This window comes from Panicum hallii, chromosome 2 (assembly GCF_002211085.1).
Source record: "Panicum hallii strain FIL2 chromosome 2, PHallii_v3.1, whole genome shotgun sequence".
Taxonomy (NCBI): Eukaryota; Viridiplantae; Streptophyta; class Magnoliopsida; order Poales; family Poaceae; genus Panicum; species Panicum hallii.
Window position 1 is genome coordinate 46787773 of NC_038043.1, and position 21337 is coordinate 46809109.

General features: G+C 45.8%; 2 protein-coding genes across 2 annotated transcripts; both read right to left on the reverse strand.

The window, feature by feature from the left end:
- Window positions 1-6945: 6945 nt before the first annotated feature.
- On the reverse strand, window positions 6946-9690 carry LOC112879471 (peptidyl-prolyl cis-trans isomerase FKBP15-1-like). Its single transcript, XM_025943727.1, has 6 exons — window positions 9507-9690; window positions 9362-9411; window positions 8371-8433; window positions 7909-7999; window positions 7716-7820; window positions 6946-7420 (listed from the first exon to the last, which is right to left on the reverse strand). Exons 1-6 carry the CDS (start codon window positions 9565-9567, stop codon window positions 7335-7337), a joined length of 456 nt encoding a protein of 151 aa, XP_025799512.1. The 5' UTR covers window positions 9568-9690; the 3' UTR covers window positions 6946-7334.
- Window positions 9691-13326: 3636 nt separating this feature from the next.
- On the reverse strand, window positions 13327-18750 carry LOC112879452. Its single transcript, XM_025943700.1, has 4 exons — window positions 18473-18750; window positions 18235-18354; window positions 15084-16523; window positions 13327-14534 (listed from the first exon to the last, which is right to left on the reverse strand). Exons 1-4 carry the CDS (start codon window positions 18732-18734, stop codon window positions 13483-13485), a joined length of 2874 nt encoding a protein of 957 aa, XP_025799485.1. The 5' UTR covers window positions 18735-18750; the 3' UTR covers window positions 13327-13482.
- Between the last annotated feature and the right edge of the window lie 2587 nt (window positions 18751-21337).

The window sequence follows — 21337 nt, forward strand, 5'->3', positions numbered from 1 at the left end:
AGGCTAGAGTGGACTAACAGAGATGCAGTTGATCTTGCTCTACTGCCACTGGAAGTGAGATTTTTGTGGCAGGATGTCCGGTTAGTTTAATTTGCATCCATCTTACTCTAACCAGAGACCTCGATTTTGCTGCGCTGCAGCAACAGCCACATGCACCGTATCTTGACTAGCTTGACACTGCTATTACAAACAATTAGCAGCTACTCTATGATTGCTCCTCGGGAAAAAAAATAATTTTTATCCTTACTCGATGGCACATCACAGCCGCACAGCAGGTGCTGGCCTTGGCACCGTGAAGCTGCTGCTACGAAAGAACAGGTCGCGTAGCTAGTAGCTAGGTGCTACTGCTTGCTTTCCCAGGCTAGGAAATAGGAAATATATAGTACCCAGGGTTAGGTGCTCTTCGTGGGATCTTTTTCGTACAAGATCAAATCATGTACTTGTTTAATCGAAGTCCTTGGAAAAAAGTTCAGGGAGCGTTAGGTGAATTCGCCAATCATTTCGTGCTGCTTTCGGTAGTAAAAATCTCCAGTTTTGTCCCCCTGCAGGTCATGTGGCTGGGACTCCTTGCTTTCACGGATCATCACAAATGCCTCTCATCAGTGTAGCATCAGCTGCACAGTAAACTAGCACAGTACTAGGCTAATGCCCAATCGATGAGGGTTTTTTAACAAAAAAAAGTTTTGAACATCTGGACCGTGCCCTTTTTTGTTCCCTTTCATATCTGGTCAGATTCAGCTTTACCGTTGTCGTTGGCTCGGTGGTTGTTGGATCTGAGCTAACAGCACTACTGAGGTTTGGTTTGGTGGAGCTCACGCGAGATGACCGCCTCACATTTTCCTCTTGCAAACAGTTCCATGTTTTCCATGGAACGGTTCCCGGTCATGTCCCTCTCTGAAATCATGCAGCCGTCTCTGACAAGCAAGGAGTCGGCAACTGACGCTGGAAGCTTGCAAACATTGACCTCTTCGGTCACGCGAGCACGCCAAAGGTAATGGCGAGATCGAGGTTAAGCTAAAGCTTGCTACGCACGGGTTTGGGCTGCTGATGGAACAGAGTGCAACTTTGGCAACACATGAATCGAGAGGGACGGTTACTGTTCTTTGCAAACTACTCCATGGCCTACCCTAGCGTCTTAGCTCTATGCAACACTACTTTCTGCTGAAAATGATGCGCAAACTCCGAACTTTCTTGGCCACAAAGCGTGAAGCCACCACCGCAAACTCCCAGCATATTCAGCTGATACCATGGGCCTTGTAATATGAGAACCAGACAGCTGCACAACTGAATAGTCTGCAGAGTTACTCTTATTTTCCTTGCCTGTACTGTTAACTTCCTAGGTTTATAAAATTAAGATGCACCTCATTACTTTGTCATTTCAGTTCTGATTGACTAAAATTGATGCCTGTGTGGCCGAATAGCATCGAAAATTTATTACGAGCTCGAGCTCATGGTCACCCATTTTTACCGTCTGAAAGAGGGCTAGAGCCAAGACCGTGCAGTTTGCTCAAGTGGTGGTGTGGAATACCACCAGTCATGCATCTTGAAATGAAGAACTATACGTACTCCTTTGAATTTCCTGTGGACGACAACAATTTGGTTGATGCGGGAAGGCACAGCAGTTTCTGCTTCAGAGACATGACATCAAGGAGTTTGTTTTGGAGATGAAGGTGTACAGCCACGCAGACAAATTGAAACAGCAAAGTTTCCTAAAGGGAAAAGTTCGGTTTACACTATCAGACTATCACAAAAGTCTGATTTTCAACCTTCAACTATAAAACTGGGTAAAATAGATCATCCAACTATCAAAATCATGCAAATTTGGCCCTTTGTGTGGTTTCAAAGGTGGTTTTGTATTTTCTTTAAAGTTTAAAAAATTCTAATTAGATCTAAAAATCAAAATTAATTTATTTTAAATCAGAAAAATATGAAACTAGTATAATTTTTTTTAAAAAATATAACCTATCTATTATTTCTCTGTTTGAATCTTATTTATTCAAAAATAATAGGCATAACTACAAGCAACCAAATACTATGAACATAAAAAAAATGAATCCGAATAACTGAAAAGTAGAGCGTCACATTTTTAGAAAAATTATACCAATTTCTTATTTTTTATTTAAAATAAATTACTTATGAATTTTTGTTTGAATTTGAATATGTTTAATTTTTATAAAATAAAAAACTACCTTTGAAACCACCCGAAAGGCCAAATTTGCCCGATTTCGTTTGTAGTTGAAGGTTGAAAATCGGACTTTTGTGACAGTTCGAGGCTAAATTAAAACAGAATCCAGAAGATCATATGCAATGGAGAGGACCTATTTGGCATGCTACCTGAAGAGTATACATTCATACGACCTCTTCATCAAGAAGATAAGGCCGGCGCCAAAGTCAGCATCTGCCTTCCTATTTGATCAAGAATGCAAACAAGTTCAAATTCTTACTTCCTGTTGGATGCTTGAGATCAAAATAGATCAGAGGTTAGCTTTGTTAGTCAACAGTATTTCAATTAGCTGCAATACTGTTGTTCACGCTGAAACAGGAGTTTTTGTTTTATACAAAATATCATTACTTCTTGTAGGAATCTGGACATCGTCTTCTCTGCTGCTATTCTTCTCCATGAATGCACTGCGAACTCCTTGTCTGAAGAAATCTCGCCTTTCTGCAACTATCTTACTTATCAAATGTTCTTGGGATTGGTGAAAGAATCGTTCCATTTAATAACGAACTAACAGTATTGGGTGGACTGCTCTGTGACTCTTTGCAGTTGCGCTGCACTGCGGCGCCGAGAGCTCCAAGGACGCCGCCGCCATCTCCGATCTCCCCAAGTCCCCAAGTCCCTGACTTCTTCTCGTTTGGGGGCGGGGGGTTCGCCGACAGCGGAACGAGTGATCTACCAGTTAGGCGAGCTCCTCGGGGGATGGTGGCCGGAGCCGGCGAGCCGTCATGGCCGGCGTGGTGAGGTCGGCAGCGAGCAGAAAGCGACGCAATGTTTATTCAGAAACCTCCCTAATTTGAATTCTCATTTTACATATCGCCCCTTAAACTTTCCATATACCCCCCTGAATTGGATCGCGATTAATAATCGCGATCCGAATATTTACATAAACACCCCTGATTTCGATCGCGATCCGATTATTTACATATAGACCCCTGTGGGGTCTCAATTATTTGCCAAACAGTCCCGTCTCGTCTCCCTGCCGCCTTTCTTCCCAGTGTCTGCTCCGGCGATGGCCGCCTCGTCGCAGGCGGATGGAATCCCATATCTCCCTGCCCCTTTGCCACCGGATCTCCTCTTCCCGCGGCTCTCGCTCCTACTCCGTCGTTAAGGGTTTTGAGGGCAGATCGTCGCTGCCTTCGACCGGCGAATAGTGAGCTGCTCCTCGTCTTTTCGTGATATCTCGCGCTCGTCCTCCTGAGGTGATTCCCCAGTCCTTGTCCTCTTTCTCTTAACATTTAAATTCTTTAGAGGAGCGATGAGAAGCAAGCTGAGTTGATTGAGGAATGGGATCGGTGGACGCAAATGAAATCCTTCACCCTCTTATATCCTATCCCAGAAGGCAGATTAGTGGAGAGAAATGCCCTCATTTCTACTTCATTTGGAAAGTTGGGGATTGCCTACTTGCTTCTGCTGCTGAAATAGAAAATGCACTTTTGGTACTGGTTCATTGATCTTTTTTTTTGTTCACAGCAGCATTTCTGGCCATGTCTAAGTAGATGCTTCCGTATGCTGTCAGATTGTGCTGTTGGAAACACTAAGCACAACTAGATCATGTACGATTCGAAAACGAACCATTTAGATCATGTTTCATGCCAGGCGATGTGGGACTCTGGTAAGAACGGTGTGCCAATATATGCTGATGGGGATAGTATAGGCTGTTCTTACTGGAATGATCCCGTATAGGCCAAGTCCTTGCACCTTACTTCTATGCTCTCTTTTTTATGGTTAAAGAACATACCTGTCGTGTTACAAAATTTACAAGTAACTGTGTGAAGCTGTAGTTTGATTCTCCTCCCTGTATTAGCAATCTTATTACTAGTACTTTAGTTTTGTCTAATTTTCATATGCTGGACAGTTCAGTTGTTGTATCTCTATTTTGTGTGTTTTTCTTATTTTCTGTCTTCTCTTGAAAATGTAGAGAACATTCAGATTCAGACATTTGCCACATCCCCCACCTACAGAAAGATAGTATTTGGAACGCTACTCTGCCCTCAATATCTTCATGCCCCTGCATGCCACATTGAACGGCACTGTATTGCCACTACCATCAGAGCAGCCTAATTCTGGCCCATGTGGCCATTTGGGCTGGCGTTGCAGCTTCTTCTTCATGACATCAAGGAGTTTCTTTTCAAGATGAAAGCATACAACCACGCAGACTGGGTGAAAGTGAGACAGAAAAGCTTCCTACAGAACCCGGAAGATCATATGCAATGGGCAATTGGGCAGGCCATGTTTCAGATGCTACCTGAGGATCACACATCAGGGACCTCTTCAAGAAGATGGGGGGCGATACCGAAGAGACCAGCCTAGATCAGAGATGTATTTTTGTTAGTCAACATTATTTCTTTCAGCTGTAATACTGTTGTTTAAGAGAAAATGGCCGTTTTTGTTTGACATGAAATAGCATGAGTTTTGGATAGGGCGGTAGAAACTTGTTGGTTCAACCTGATAATCATTCCTTTGCAAATAGCTAAAATGTTTGTTGTGTGTGAACAGTATGTAAAACCTTCATAAACAGGAGGAAACGGCATAGATCAGCTGTGTTCTGATAGTGTGAGAATCCTGATTTGTAAGGTCTAACACTTATATATTCTGATAAGTAACTGCACATAAGGAGATGGCAGCACAACCCAGTATTTCCATATCAAGTTTCAGAATATCTCCTGTAAACAACACAAGTGCATATCTTTGTCACATTCTTCTATCTTCATCATCTTTCGAAGACTGCAAAGGCCATGACTGTGTATGAAGAGAGAGATGGCCGTGTTGTATCTGATCACCACCGCCTTCTCTTTGGCCGTTCGTTCCCGTGAACGTTCATTCCTGGTCTGAAAAAGTATTTCTCATCTTTTCGCAGCTAGCTTGCGGACCAAATGCTGTCAGTGTCGGTAAAACAAATTGTTGTTCGTTTGGCAATGCTCGCTGTCACTACTCTTTGTAGCTGCACATGAATGGCAGCAGAGTCTTATCATCCTTATCAAGTTTCAGGCTTTCAAATGTTATGTTGTTACCAAGTTTCAGACATGCAGAATTGTCCCCTGCAGTGTCCATCCTGAGAAATTTCCCCATATGTTTGCAGAATGTCTCATGATTTCGTATGACCTCCCATATTTTGTCTTTTTTTCCGTTTCCTATTTTCCCATCTTTCCGAGATTTCTTCAGCCAGCTGGATCTCCATGGTCTTCTCTGCTTCTGCTCGTTTCCATGACTATCCATTCCATATCTGAAACATCCCGCCTTTCTGTAGCAAGATTACTGACGGAACAGTTGCAATTTTAACGAATTAACAATCTTGTTCTAATCCTCGATGTCAATATGTCACTGCTCTCCTGCACAGCGGCGCTGAGAACTCCATGGCTGCCACGGGGCCGCCGCCGCCACCGCCACCGCATGCGCTCCACTCCTGCCTGTTTTCGTTTGGCGGCGGGTGAATTTCTGCGATGTGAAAGGAATGCACTGGACGGCTTGTGGGGCGTGGAGTTGAGGCGGTTCTGGCACTGAGGCAGGATCCTTCGGTGTAGTTGGCAGGAGCCGGCGAGCCTCCATGGCCGCCAATGGTGAGGTCGCGGCCACTCCGGTGGGCGGTGGGCGATATTTACATATTACTCCCTTTACATTTTCATTAGGTCCCTAATTTGGATCCCGGTTAATAATCACGATCGGTTAATAATCACGATCCGGATATTTACACTTAGCTTCTTATCATTTACATATAACCCCCTAATTCGGACAGTGATTTATAATCGCGATCCGAATATTTGCATATAACCTCCTATGAACCCCGATTATTTGCCAAACAGTCCCTCTCGGCCTGCCTTTCTTTCCCTTGGCACTGCTCCCGCGGCCGCCGCTCACGTCGGTGGATGGAATCCGGGAGCTTCTATTCATAGCACGTGCGACTAGCCGTCATACCACCACACAAGTTCGTTGGAGATAAAAATATTCCCCAGAACAAATTAAAATGTTTTAGAAAAAATATCATCTAAATATAATCAAAAGGGTGGTCTAGTTTTGAAGACCTCGACGTAAGAAATATAACGGTGCAATCAAAATTTAATTTGAGTAATTAGTTTGTGAGATAGAGCAATTTTTGTTCGAATGTATATATATGGCATGGAAATCAAAAACACGTGAGCTCTTCCTGCGATGCGTCGGCGCCGGCTCGCATATGTGATAAATAGAAAATCGCTGGAATGCCGGCTCTCGTCTTCCCCTTGCAGTGTGGAAAATGGAGGCGTCCGGGAGCCACGCCTCGACGGCCCCGGCGGCGTCGAACACGGCGTCACATCCTGACATCCGACGTCGAAGGCTGCGACGAGCGGCTCCTCGTCGACGACGTCACCGTAGGCTACGTCGGCGGCGAGAGGGAGGACTGAGACGTCGACCCCGTGGAGCACGAACGTGCGCACGTCGTTCCCGGCACCGGCCACCGGCCACAGCCGCGTACAGGCGGGCAGGCGCCCAGGTAACCATCGCCCGCCGGCCGTCACCACCATCCTCATGGTCATGGCTGAGCCGATTTGGTTGCGCCAGGCTTCACTGGATTCAGCATTCCAGCAGCAAATCTAGCTAATCAGAGCAAGCAGCATAGTAGGTCCATATTCAACATGCTAAAACACAAACAGTTGGAAAACTCAAACATATGGCTCCAAACAATCTCGGGTGGTGGAAAATGGGGTTGCAAATGACCAAGGCTGGTTATATAGTTTCGAGGGTCTAGGGCGAACATAACGCCATGGGCCCTTTAGGTTTATTTATGTTTTGATAGTGGCATATATGAATAATAATGACACAGCGAATACACGACAAGTTAACTTATAATGACATGTCTCTAGAAATTGACCCGTGCATAGTTCACATATGAATCTTGTCATCCAAATGAAGCCTCAAGCCTGTAGTGGTTCCAAAGGAGAAGTCACGAGATCAGGAGTTTACTCCAGAAAGACTAGTTGTTCTTGTGGAATAGCAAAAGAAAGTCACAGGGAACGAATGTTCGTTTCTCTAAGTGCATTACATTTGCCGAGTTCTGAGTAAAATGGTTTATGCATTCATCTATCTGATCTGATAAACTTTTGATCTGGATTCTGGAAGCCGATCCTAGTCTCCCTGCTGTCTAAAGCTCACTGTCTTCATCAGATTTGCTGGATGGCTCCCCATTGACAGCAACAAGCTCGGTGTCAAATATGAGAGTTGCTCCGCCTGCAAGCAGAAAGATAAATGGCTCAGATCAGAAGATACTGTAATGAGCCCACATCTGACAAGAAAGTGAAGTTAAAGGAACCCTCCCTCCCTCCCTCTTCACAGCATTGAAGGAATCCATTCAGCTGGCAGTGTTAGTAGCATAATGGGGCATTAAACCAATAGATGTTGTCGCTGTGCACAGTAATTACCCCGACCGAATTTATATTGACTTATCGAGTAATCAGAATGTGACTATCGCAATCGCAACCGTGTGCTCACAAGACAAGGAGCAGAAAATATCAAAATAGCATACCTGGAATAGTAGGCGGTGATCCTTGAGGCCCATAGCCGAGCTTTGATGGGATCTTCAGCTTCCTCTTCTCACCAACACACATTCCCAGGAGACCCTGATCCCATCCTACAGAGTATATAGTAAAGAAATTCAGACATAGAAACAGAGCACAAGCAAACAGACAGGAGCCAACAGGTCCATTGCCAATAATTACCTTTGATCACTTGGCCAGTGCCCAATTCAAATTCAATAGGGTCACCCCTTTCATAGCTTGAATCAAAAACTGTTCCATCAGTAAGTTTTCCCTGTCAGAAAAATGACGGCAAGTGAGCAAACCCAGAAGGTAATTATTGTAAACAGTATTAGAACTTCTTTATGCAGAAGAGGCTGGATGAATTAGCAGTTCTGCTCAATGGCAATACCATCAATAGATTTACAATACTCTATTGTATATGCCCCACTTTTCCAACTCAAACAAAGGTTATTTTAACTGAAATTGGCAAAAAAAAAACTGACAAAGGTTATGACAAGCAAATCTTACTGAATGGGTGAAATGAACAATAAAGATGCTACAGTTACTCAAAGAAAGCACTACATTAGTTCTATGTAGGACATCTGTCATTATTAATCTATTGCAACATATGGAAACAAATGAGAAGGCAGACATTAAACTTACACGGTAGTGAACTTTAACCCTGTCACCTTTGTGAGCTTGAATGCTGCAGGACTCTGGCTTGTACTGCATTTACAAATAGAGGCATAACATCAATATAAGAATCTGACGAAACTAACAGCTGGAAATGATGGTAAGCATATGCTACTATTTACAATCCATCAAATCTTAGAGCATGGTTAACGGTTTTAGTAAGAACAGTTGTTCACTACTGCTTGTCCAGCTAGATATTCTGTTGTTTCTATTAAAAAATTGATATTCGGTTCTTTAAGAGAAAAGCAGAAATGATTTCTCACAGCATAATGCTTTGGAGTTATGAGTTGTATGAAAACTTGATTCACTTTACTGTGGAACTTGAAAAGAGATTTTTGGAACATCTCATGTTGATTTGTAGCCGAATCGAAGAGGTTTTAAGGTTAGAACTCAGCTTACTCTTTCTATAGGATACATAACTTAATTCAATATGAAACAAATAAGAAACCTGAACTGCACGTTAGTAAATCCAATCTAAATGTGAACACAGACAGAATTACACTGACTTGCTGCACTGGAAAAACAATAGAATGTTGAGTTCCATTAAACATTTCTCCTCAGATCACGATCTCTACGCGTTCTTGAATAAAAACACAATATCAATACTGACAAAACCTTGGTTTCTTTTAGCCAATAGCCCAGTTAATCCTACCACAATAATTCGATCCCCGTGCACATTTCTGCTTTCACCATAATATATCAGGGCATCACTCCCAGAACAGTTTTTTCCTCAATTTCGATCTGCTCCTTGCACTATGCTAGGGATTAAATCTAGTACCTGTAAACTAAATATCCAATCTGATCAAAACAACATTTTTCATACTACCTAACTACCATCTAATCTGCCATCAGTCTATTAGTCCTATCCAAATTCTAATCAGATAAAGGGGGAACGCAACATAACAATTCGTACACGAAGCGGGGCAGAACAGCCTAGTAGGGGGGAACCGAAAGCGGTTACCTTGACGCCGATCTGAAGCTCTGTCACGTCGCCGGATTTCTTGGCCGCGGCTGCGAGACACAAAAGTCAGATCAGATCGGATCAAAGGTCGCTGCGTGGGGGTGCGTCCCCCACGAAATCGAAGCCGGGTGGGGGTTCTACTCACCGACGAGTAGCAGTGCCGCGGCGGCGACTAGCAGGCAGAGAAGAACCTGCGGCTTCGCCATGACTTGTGCGAGCGAAGGCCGGAAGAGAGCAATTCGCCGATCTCGGGGTGCAGACGGGGGGTTGTGCGTTATAACAGAGCGGCAGGAGTGACTGAGTGATGACTGGCTGTTTGGCCGTTTGGGTTTGCTTGGGTTCTTTGGAGGTGGTTGCTAGATATAAACCCGTTTTATCCGATCAAAGTTTGACTAAATTTATAGGGAATCGTATAATTATTTATAATAAAATATATTTTTAAAATAGTAAAATATGTTTTGTAAACATTGATACTCTTTTTAAATTTTATATAGTTTAATTTAAGCAAAACTAGAACAATTTGTTTTTTTGGATAGAGCGACTTAGAATAATTTGATAGTATATTTTTTTCTAATCAAAGTTAAGATGGTTTTGACATACGTCTAACCTTAAAGAGCATTCTTTTATGAGAGGAGTGCATAAAATTAACAATAATAACATTGTCAACTTTAATCAAGTATAATATAGAAAATTAATAATAACATAATGTGATAAAAATCAGGTCTTTACTATCCGTTACCTCTTAGACACTCAGTTAGAAGTTGCAGATCAGTTCTAATAGGTTACTTTGTAAAACATTTTTCATGGGTCAAATTCCGAGCGCGGGGATAAACTTTCATACTCTGTAATATGAGAGATCAAACATCATTCCAAAATCCAAAAACATTCAATCCGTCCAATGAATAGATGCCTTTACTTTGGAGCTCCTTGCTGGTCGATCTAGAACAATCTAATGATGCATACGCCCTGATGGCATCTGTTCTGATCAGAGCTTCAATGATCTTTGTCAGTTTTCTTATAATTTATAAACTAACCTTTTATTGCTACTAAGCACGATAGCTATCTTTTGCTGGTGTGCTAGTGAACTACCCCCTTGGTCCCCAAAAAAAAAATGCAACTCTTGTTTTATGTGGAGTCAAACAATTTCAAGTTTAACCAAATTTATACAGAATAGTATTAAAATTTATGTTACAAAATAAGTATCATTATATTAATCATGTAATATATTTTCATATTAAATTTTTTTGAAGATATAAATGTTAGTAATTTTTTTTTATAAATTTGGTTAAATTTGAAACTGTTTGACTTTTTAGGAAGGACGGATGGAGTAGTCATCAAGTCACCACAAAAGCATGACAGTTACTCCTGGAGCGAAGTCCGAGAATGCTAGATCACCTGAAAATTGGAGGGTCCGGTTTCCATAGAAGGCACGGCGAGGTGTGTCACTATCGGCTGCATGTGATGTGATCAGTGTTTGGCATATTTTTGTGTCAATATATGTGTGTAGATTTCTGTGAAAATGACCGGAGCAGTTCTATACAGATAAAATATATACCATCTTACATGATCCAAACACCGTAGAAACCAACCAGTTCTCAACATATCAAGCACATCTATGCAAGTGGTGACTAACAAATAAAGTCATGCGATAGCAACTTTTCCTAGCGGGATTATCCCATTTAACCATTTTCCATTAACAAACGGAGAACAATCTCCTTCCGGAACGAGACCCAAAAGATAGAGAGGTTCTGAAGAGGACCCCGGGAAAGAGTAGCAAGCCTACCACCTAACTAGCCTGTCCCAGGCAACTCATGAGTCATGACAGGACTTTGAAACACCTCGATCGTATGAAGCAATAATGTACCGCCTTCGCCTTTTGCATCTCTCCAGATCATGGCCACGGTCCTCGTCATGGTGTGGCCTGTAGGGTTTCAGCGCATTTCGCACCTGAAAGATTGCAAAGCCATGAGCATACTGCCACATCGTCATATGACAAGGCAGCCCTGGTTGACGGATGAGGCGATCCATTGTCTTCCATCTTACCATCTCGATCACTTGTTCTATGTTTTCACCTCTACGCTCGTCGACCTCAAGCTCATAGTTCCGTGCCAGGTCTTCCCACATGCCATGGGGCACGTATGCTGCTGTAGCCTTCAGAGGTGGCGACCAATCTATCAGGGCGTTTCTGCCCTGTTCATCAATTGAACTCTGAAAGTTGTGCTCTTGCGCTGAAGTATAGTACTGAAAATTGACAGAGATAACCTGCTCTCCGGTTTTGCTCGACAGTTCTGAAGAGACGGTGTTGTCAGGACAGCTCTCATGCCCATTTGATCCGCAGCATGTTGGATCAGGCCGGCAAATTCGAGTGAGCCGGGTATACGAGTCCTGAATCCCAAGCCACGGGGCACCATACGAGTGGGAAATGTCATGCAGATCAGGGAGCAGGGTCAGCTCCCCAATCGCACATTCAGCAGCAAGCATGAACTGCAGTGCCAAATGCTGCAAGCATCTAACAGCAGCCCCAACTATGTCAGTGCTTTCCGAGAGTCGCAGCCAGAGGCGCAGATGGAAATTTCTCTCTGGCATCTTGTAGTTCTCGTACTGATACGATAGTTCTGCCTCTACGCCACGGTTTTCCAAGCATAGGGGCCACATGTAAATGTCGCGTAGATGGCTTCCATGAACCATCTCGTACCTGAGGGTTCTCCCTTCGAGAAGATGCCTGACAAGAGGGTTGCAGAAGGTGTACTGCCTGAGTGAACAGCCGTGTTCTACATCTCTCACAAACTTCCCTGCACAGTCTGCAAACCATTGGAACCTTCGGACGTCGGAGCAACTCAGGTAATCTTTCCTCGCGGTAAGAAAATAGGCAACGGATGATTTGGCAGCACAGGCAATCCGTTTAGGGAAAGAGGAGTGCCTTACCGTTCGGCCTTGCTCCGTCTCTTGGTCCTGCAGTGCCCGTTGCTTGCACCTGTGCAGGATGTCACTGCACTCCTCGAGGGCGCGCTTCAGGATCTTCCTGCGACGAAGCAAGGATACGTCCGTGATCGGCAACTTGCCGGATCTCTCGATCGCGAGCTCCAGCTCGGTGCTCGCCATCTCCAGCCTCTCGATGTTGTGCTCTCTGGACGCCTCCTCCTCCCGCTTGCTGGAGATGAACGAGGACACTCTGCTGATGGCCTCCTGAACGACGGGTGAACCCAGCATTCTTGCCAAGTAATTCAGCGATGGTCGTCGCTTTTGGGAGCTCCCTACTTTCCCTAGAACTCGAACTGCGTATCACAGAGCAGCAGATGTGCTGTTTCTGAACTCTGAGGAAGATTGAGAGTGAAGCTAAAAATATACCGGTAGAACAGAGACAATTCCTAAGATTTCACATTCACCTGCAGGGACAGTATAAACTTGCAGCTTATCGCCATCAGTCACTATAAAACTGCTTGCATCTTCCTCGGGGCCTGTTCGTTCCTGGCAATTTGTCATTACAATGTGGCGGAAAGTACAAAGTTGTCATGACTTTTTTTATTCATTATATTTTTGTGCACTTCTGCATAGGACGCCAAACCACCTCATGGTAGTGTCCTCCCACCCTAACATTTTAATCTCCAAAGGCGAGGCAAGATGTTGGTTCTCCATATGTCATTCAACGAAAGTGTTCTTCATGTTGAATTACTCGGAACGTACAACCAGGCCAAACAGATGAATGAAAGGGGATCGGCAATAACCTGTGTCCGTAGTTTGCCTGTCTGGAATAACCATATGCATATGCATGTTCTTAGCTTGAACCGAGCCATTTTATTGTTCCTAGCTTGAAGATGCGCTCAAAAGTCAGGTTGCATACTCAATCCGGCCGCAGAAACACCATCTGAAATCGGAACGTCAAGACAGCCAGCTTCATGAGCAACAAATGGCTAGCGACGACATCAAAATTGCACCGATTCAAAATATCTGATACTACGACAGTATATCAAACCCATCTTGATTGTACAGACTATCTACACAGGGACGGAGACAGCGTTAGTTACAGCAGCACACGTAAGTGTAGTTCTCGGCAAAGGCAAATATAACTCAAGGTCGCGGTTCGCGAACGACATTTCCGTTTCTCAGGAAAGGCGGCGCCTTCAGTGCACGGAGTGGCAGCAGATGAACGGCATCCACGGCTGCTTCCTCCCTTTCGAACTCTTCCCGACATCCTTGCGGGGCAGCTTGGCAGGGGAGCTCCAGTGTTGGTCGTCGGAGCTGGATTTGGGGGACCCGGATTTTGCCGAGGAGTTGCCATCCTTGGACACCCGGCGCCGGAACGACAGCACCCGCTCCTTGGTGCTGGGCTTCTTCACTTGATTCTCCGCGCTTGCCTCAGCAAGGAGGACCTTCAGAGGGACGTGGGCTCTTCCTGAATTCAGCCGCATGCCTGGGGCGGCAATCTCTTCGTGCTGCTTGGCGTTGTTCCCTTCTTGGCTGACTATGCCGTTTGGCTGCTGCTTCTCTTCGACATTATCTGTGCTTTGTGCTGTAATCATCTCCTTTGCGGTAATGTCTTCAGCAAGCATATTTTCTTCAGAATCCTCTGTGCCTCCTGCTGCATTCGTCTTCTCTGCACTGGTGTCATCAGTCTGTGTTTTGTCTTCAACATCATCAGCACTGAACTGTGCGTTCATCTCCTTTGCATTTGTGTCTTCAGTCTGCTTATTTTCTTCAAGATTTCCCATGCTCTGTACTGAATTCACCTCTGTACCGCCAGCCTGCTTCTCTTTCTCAACATGATCTGAGTGTTGTGCCTCATTCTCAGCAGCGCTGTCTTCAGTCACCTTCTTTTCTTCAACATTAGCTGCATATGCATCATTAGCAGTAGTACTAGTAGCCTGTTCCATTACAATACCATCTATGTTTCGTACTGCAGTCATCTCCTTTGCACTAGCATCTTTGGCTTGCATATTTTCTTCAACTTCTGAACGGACCGCACTGCTATCCTGCATAGATACTGTACTAAACCCCACAGAGGTTGCATGAGATGGCACCAAAATGACACCACTTGATTGTCCATCTTCCTGAAGGCCATGGTCATTCAAGCAAGTCTTGTTCACAAGTTCAGAACTACTGCTGTCAGGCATGCCTTCTGGGCAAATTACTTCACCATTTTCCATAGCACTTGACGAGGATAGTATGCGTTCATCTGCAGAAATGTTAAAGAAATTTCAGCATATAGCCTTGTTTAATTCGAAGTTAAAGGTTTGATTTAGAAAATATACAGTAATAATGTACCTCAAGACTCAAAATATCTTATCATATGCAAATACTAAAAATCGAGATTATGATAAAAAGCTCAGGGTAAATTCAACTTTTGAGGTGCATTGTCAACTTGCAAGGCAGTGGATTAGATACACTCCATCCATACTGCAGTGTTGTGTACTTAATCAACCACAATAGGGGCAAAAAAGCTTAAGCATTCATCTCCAGCTAAGCACTGACTGATGCTTTACAAAACCCATCAATTAAATTGGCACAGAATCAGGAAAAAAAAAGAAGATGGCCAATGCAAAGATAATGTTGAATGCATTAACTACATGATAAGGTTTTGAACTCACAGAAAGCAAAAAGCTATAAAATATGGAGCATACAACATAGTTCACAAGTTCAAATTTATATCAAACAATGCGCAATTGAATTCACAAGTTCAAATTTATATCAAACAATGCGCAATTGAAGTTTCAGAAATTCTTACTTGAGTTATGGCATTGTTGTGCTTCAGCCATCCTAGTTGGGTTCGAGACTGTTGGTTGATCCACCATCAGGGATGTAGAATCAACTTGCTGTCTCAATTCAACAGGATTTGGTACCTCCAAATAGCAACTGTCAGTGGGAAGTTCAAACAAATCATCATTCCTGTCATCATCTAGATTAAATGGATTCTTCACAGAAAGTGCTTGATCTGTTAGTAAACAGTCATGTTTCTGACTCGGAGAAAATTGATCTTCAGTACAGATCTCAGTGTCAATCTGTTTGTTGCAGACTTCCTCTTTAGTGAATCCATTAGTCTTCTGTACAGAAAGATTTTCATCAACAATATCTGGTCGTGGCTTCTCCTCAAAGGTGAATTCCAGATCACCCACATTAGTAATAGGAATATTACCCACATTAGTAACAGGAAGATCATACTGAAAACCAGCTGCGGGACATTCTAAACTTTTCTTGCAAGAATTCTCAACAGGCTGACGATCATCTGATATATCAGCAACAGTGCAGTTCTGTGTGGGGAGCTCCATGGAGGAACCTTTGGATGTATTATCAGTACAAACGACCCTCAGGTCACTCCCAATTGGCATGGTGTCAGTGCTAGGATTGGTTATTGTTTCACTATCTGATCCTACTACTGGTCTTGATGATGCTTCAGACATGGTATGCAAAACATGCGATCTATCTTCCATAAAACCTTGCACCTTTTCTGAGCTTGTAGATTCTGATTCTGGTTCCAAAATAAGTGGATGGACTTCCTGAAGGGATGAAGCATTCGAATTACCAATCACATCACCTTGGCCAGATGTTTTATCAGATTTACTGTTAACCATATCAGCATAAGTGTTGCCTACATTCATAGTGTGTTCATATGGACCCCCAAGCTTCAGGTTTACTTCAGGCTCAGTCAATCTAAGAGCTCCATCCTCCAAATCATATCCAACTTTGGAGTCAGAAGTTAAATCTCTCATATTGGTTTCTCCAGGAAAGTGATCTTTGCATAATCCATTTGTTTCAAAATAAGTTTCATTTGCAGAGACACTTGATTCTGATGAAACAATATTCAAATTATTGATTTCTGTAGAAAGTGCTGCAGTTGGTGCTACACCATCTTCAGAATCTGATTGATGAAGAAACGGAGATGCATCCTGGTACTCATCAAAACTGTCTTCTCGCTCAGCTGGATGTCCCACTCTAGTTTGACTTCCATTAGGGCAAGCAATCTGTGATTCAGTTCCATCGCCTTCATTTACAATAGAATATCTGCTGCAATTGACAAAGCCATTTTCACTTAATTCACTTGTGATGGTTTGAGTTCCAGCATCTTCGGGAGAAGCACTTTCATTGTCACCACAACTAATCAGGGGGTTGTTTTCACTTAATTCAGTGGTGATGACTTGAGCTCCAGCACCAGTAGGAGAAGCATGTGCTATCAAAACAATAGATCAACAAATCAACACACACCCACTGTGATTTGAATAAGAAGGTAAAAGGATTTAATATTATTTGAAAAGAATGCTGGTGACACATAGGAACATCCAGAAACAAGTTAAATGCTGGCAGAATAAATAGCTTTACAACCATATCTTCGCTGGAAACTTTAGTGAATATTATGAGGCATCTTAAGATATGCAAGGAACAAGTATAAAAGAATAGAGGGATTCTGAGGCACGAAAAATGAATTGAACATAATCCACTAGATACTTGCAGTTCATATGAAAGTTAATAAGAGTAAAGTCATATTAACAAGTGCAACTGTGAAAATCATAACGACACTTTGAATAGGTGGAGACACAAGAATGGGTCCATAAAGTAAAATAGGACCAACAAATCATACAAGTGAGCTACAGGCTAACAGTTGGTACAGGACTGATACCCTTCAACAAGGGCACATCATGCCATTATTTAATATAATAGTCTCAAGTAGCCATTGCAAAAGCCTGCCAAAGAATGAAGTTGTAGTACAGAGGACTAAACCCAAAAGCAACACAAACAGTAGCCTGCTGGTAAATTCGAATTGCAGCAGTACACTAAACTTAAAAGACTTAGCAATACAGCAACTTTACAATTGACCGACAAAGCACAGACAGCATGGCCGTAAGTCAAAACAATTAGGAAATAAATTATAGCAAAACATGTCAACGCGGCCCCAAACGACGGGATCTGTCCACGTAGATGACAAGAAAACAATATATACTAAAAAAGATATACAAAAAATATGATGAGATACATGCAGACACAACAAAAGTATTAACCATTTTCTATTTTGTATTTTGCAAATGAATAGAATGCCCATGTGACAAGGACAACATGTGGTGGAGGACCACGACAAGCTAGCAGACCCAAGAAAACAAGTGTTAAACGACAAGCTCAAAGAAATCCTACCTACCTACGCGAGTGGCGACGGATATGTCTGATTTTTAGGAAGAAAACGGTTTACCAGGAAACCAAAAAATTCGCTCTGGCTGACAATAGCGAATCCAATGTATATGTACAGGTCCATAGACGAGCAACTAATTCTTACTGCTGACCAGTATCAAGCAACCAACTTGCCACAAGACACACAGAGATAAACTAAGATAAGAAATGGTGGAATCACACATGGATCTCAGTGACTCAGTGTCCGGAGCCTTAATTTACTATCGATGCATATGTAGTAACTTCAGCAAAGATCAGATCTACAGTTCGGAAGTTACAAATACAAAGGCACTCCAGCTGTTCTACATCGTTATCACAAAAGTATCGCCCCAACTCCAAGGAAAACGAGAAAGTACCCACGCTTTCAGCTTTAATGCTAACCGAGAACCACGCAGACTTTTATTCCAGGCCCCCACGGGGGTACCATCTCACTATGCCCATGTGAGTTTTGCACCCCTCTTCAAACCGGGGATAAGTGAAAAGACAGCCAAACCTTTTGCCTTTTCAATCTCCAGCAAAATGCAGTACGGGCAAAATAACAAAAAGTACAATCTATGCAGATTAGTTCGCATAAAATCGTGTTAATCTAACTCCCGTTCCGATTTCAAAACGCAGGACGCAAATCAAGCGAGTAACAGCGCGCCCCATAGAGAAGGCTTGGATGAATTTTGACCCGGGAATAAGATTGAACGGCGGACAAGAAGAGAAAGATCAACGATTACCTGGGGCCACCTTGTCCTCCGCCGAACTGTGAACTCCTCCCGCAGATCCGCGCAACGCAGCGCCTCCTCCATTCGCCTCGCTCGCGCCGATCCCCTCTCGCTGTCCTCCTCCTCCCCCACCTACAGCCGCACGCGCCAGACACGGCCATCAGAATCAACGAACGGAAAAGAAAAAATGGGAACCACCGAATCCAAACAAAACCGAGCGAGAAGCAGGCGCCAAACCCCGCGCACGTACCGATCGCCGTCCTCTCGTCCGCATTGCGCTCCCCGGCGCCGCCCTCTCCCCGCTCGCCCACGCCAACGGCCACCCCCACGAAGGCTTCCTCGGCCTCCGGCACCGCCGGCGCCGGCGACGCCTTGCCGCAGTGCTTGCGGTGGCTGCGGCGGAGCTTGGCGCTGGGGTGCGCGTTGGGGTACTGGTACCCGCAGACGTGGCAGAGGTGGCCCCCGCTCAGCGCCGCCGGGTCCTTCCCTCGCCGGCTCTCGTCGGCCTCCATGCCCGGGCGCCGCCCCGCTCCGCTTTGGCAATGGCGGCCGCGGCGGCGATGATGGGATGGGAATGGGACGGCGAGTCGGCGCGGACCGAGAGGCCTGCCGCTACTCCGTTTCGGTCTGCGACAACGGCGGGGTTTGGGTTTGGGTTTGGGTTTGAGAGCCCCGCTGCGGATTGCGGTGTGGGGGGACGAGGGCTTTGGCTTTAACTAGCCACGTGCATGGGAGGATGACGCGTGGGGCCGTGATAGCGTGGGGCCCTGGCGTCGGTGAGGGTGGACGCCCGAGTGTCGCCATCAATGCGGGCCATGTGCGCGGCGGGGCCAGGGGAAGGGGAGGGAAGAGTTTTCCTTCGGTTTTTTCTAGGGCACTGGCTGCTGAGGACGGAGGGAAAGGTTCGCTGGAGGGAGAGGGTGGCCCACCTGTAAGCGGCGTCGGGCTGGGCCGGTCGGCGTGGCGCGGGATCTGGCCGTTGCGCGGGCGATGGACGGCCGAGGGTGGGATATGATCAAGCCGAGAGCCCGTGGAAAGGTTGGTGGCACGTGAGTACGTGACAGTGACGAGTCGGAGTCTCCGGAGGGCCCCACCCGAACTGTCGAACGTGGCAGTGCTTTGCTCCTTTTCGCCCCCTGGCCAAGGCCATGCCGTGCGCTCCCGCTTCGTCCTGTTCCTGTGACTTTCTTCTTCTTCTTTTTTAGCAAGATTCTGTGAAATCCATGCGCCCTGAACGGAGATTTATTTTACCGTTGTTTGCCGTTTACCTTTGAGCTATATTTACCATCGCTCAAGCTGAAATCCGCAAAACGAGCTCGCCGTTTTCACTGAATGCGTGCTGTACAGGCCAGGCATCTAGCTCAGGTCCACTGAAAACGGTTACTGCGTCCTACGGGGACGAAAACGTCTGAACAGCCAGGCAGCCAGACTTTAACGCGTCGTTTGACGAATGGCGGCTTGCGTCGCATGTTTGGAGTTGGGACCGGCTGGGTCCTGCCTCCGGCCACGCCAGGCCAGGCCGGACGGACACGGAGGCCACCATCTCCATCTGCTTGTCATGATCTCCCATTCTCCCTCCCTGAGCCCCTGAGCCCGCTGGTGAACAGACAAGTGAAGGAGCGATGCACGGCGCTCGCGTTCCTTTTTCCGATTCCCCGCATCTTTTTCTGATGGGAATGGCCCGCGCATGTACTCTGCTGCCACCGGTGGCAGCTGCCCCGTGATTGATCTCCTTGTTGTCTGCACGGCTGTTCGCTGGAAAAAAAGCGCCGATCGCCGTCTGATTCGACCATCATTCGGATCAGATCGAGCACGGTTTCTCTTCCTTCTCCTCCTCCTCCAGCGCGACCGCAATCAGTGTGTGCGAAACAAAAATCAGAAAGAGAGCCGAGAGGGAAAGTTCTGCCCTTTTCAGCTACAGATGCACACTTTCACTGTCATGGAAGAAGATGATCCTTGTAACTACAGGGCAGATGCGACATCCTGCGAAAGGAGCTCGTCACCGCACTAATCGGCGCACTAACGAGTGTGCAGGGGTTCAGTAGCGTTGGCATCTAGCTTAGCTGCTGGCTGGCTGGGTGACGCTTGGTCGACCGATTTATTACTTGGATTGGAAGTGATTTCTCGGCGGGGATAAGCGACCGGCCGGGGTGGTTAAAGATGGCAAAGCGGTTGGGAGTGGGGGTGGTTATGGCTTAGCCGCGCGGAACGGGAAATGAAACGAACAGGCCGCGTGCTCGTCAGCCATCGGCTCATCGCCGTCTCACGATCGCCGTTGGATATGAAATATTTGATATGAGATGACAAGTTTAATGGTAATGGCACTAGGTGGTGGCGGCGGCGAGGGCCCGTGAAGTGGTTAACCGTGCTCGATCGACCGAGGCCATGATGCCGACCACTCGGCCGGAGCCGGAGGAGGAATCTTAGCCCTCCCTCCGTAGCGCCCACGCCAAGCAAAGCCACCCCCCGCGCCTTTCCGCAAAAGCTTTCTCGCCGACCCCTCGCCGTCGCCGCCGTTGTTTACCGCTAGCTATCACTCCCTCCCCCCGTGCAATGCAACCAACAGTAGCTGCTGCTCCGCCCCGACTCGACGGACCACGGGCATTTATCGCGACGCGAGCGGTTGTCGGGTAACCCAGCACGGGGCTGGCTGTACGCGTGCGCGCGTCGTGCGGGCGAGACGGCGGCGCCGGCGGCGGAGAAGTCTTTGGGCGGCGATGAATGTGCCGTGCTTGTGCGGCAGGGCGGCGCACGGGCGCCTGCTCGCCCCGTGCTAGTTGCCAAGGATAGGGGCAAGGACAGGTCCGTGCCAGTGTGCCATTGCCTCCCGGCTAGGTGTCGTCTCGTGAGGGGCTAGGGAGTGAGCGATGAGACTGCCTTCTTCATGGCCTGACAGCTCCTCTGTCCTCCTCCTCAGCAGACAACCGCAGCGGCGAGGAAAGAAGCCTCTTCTCACGGATGTTTTTGGGCCGTCTGAAACGCTCTAGCCCACCCACGCAGCCGCACGAATTGGAACTCAAATTAACTAGGGGTCTGTTTAGATTGCAAGCAACTTGCAACAGTGTTACTGTAGCACTTTCGTTTGTATTTGACAAATTTTATCTAATCATGGACT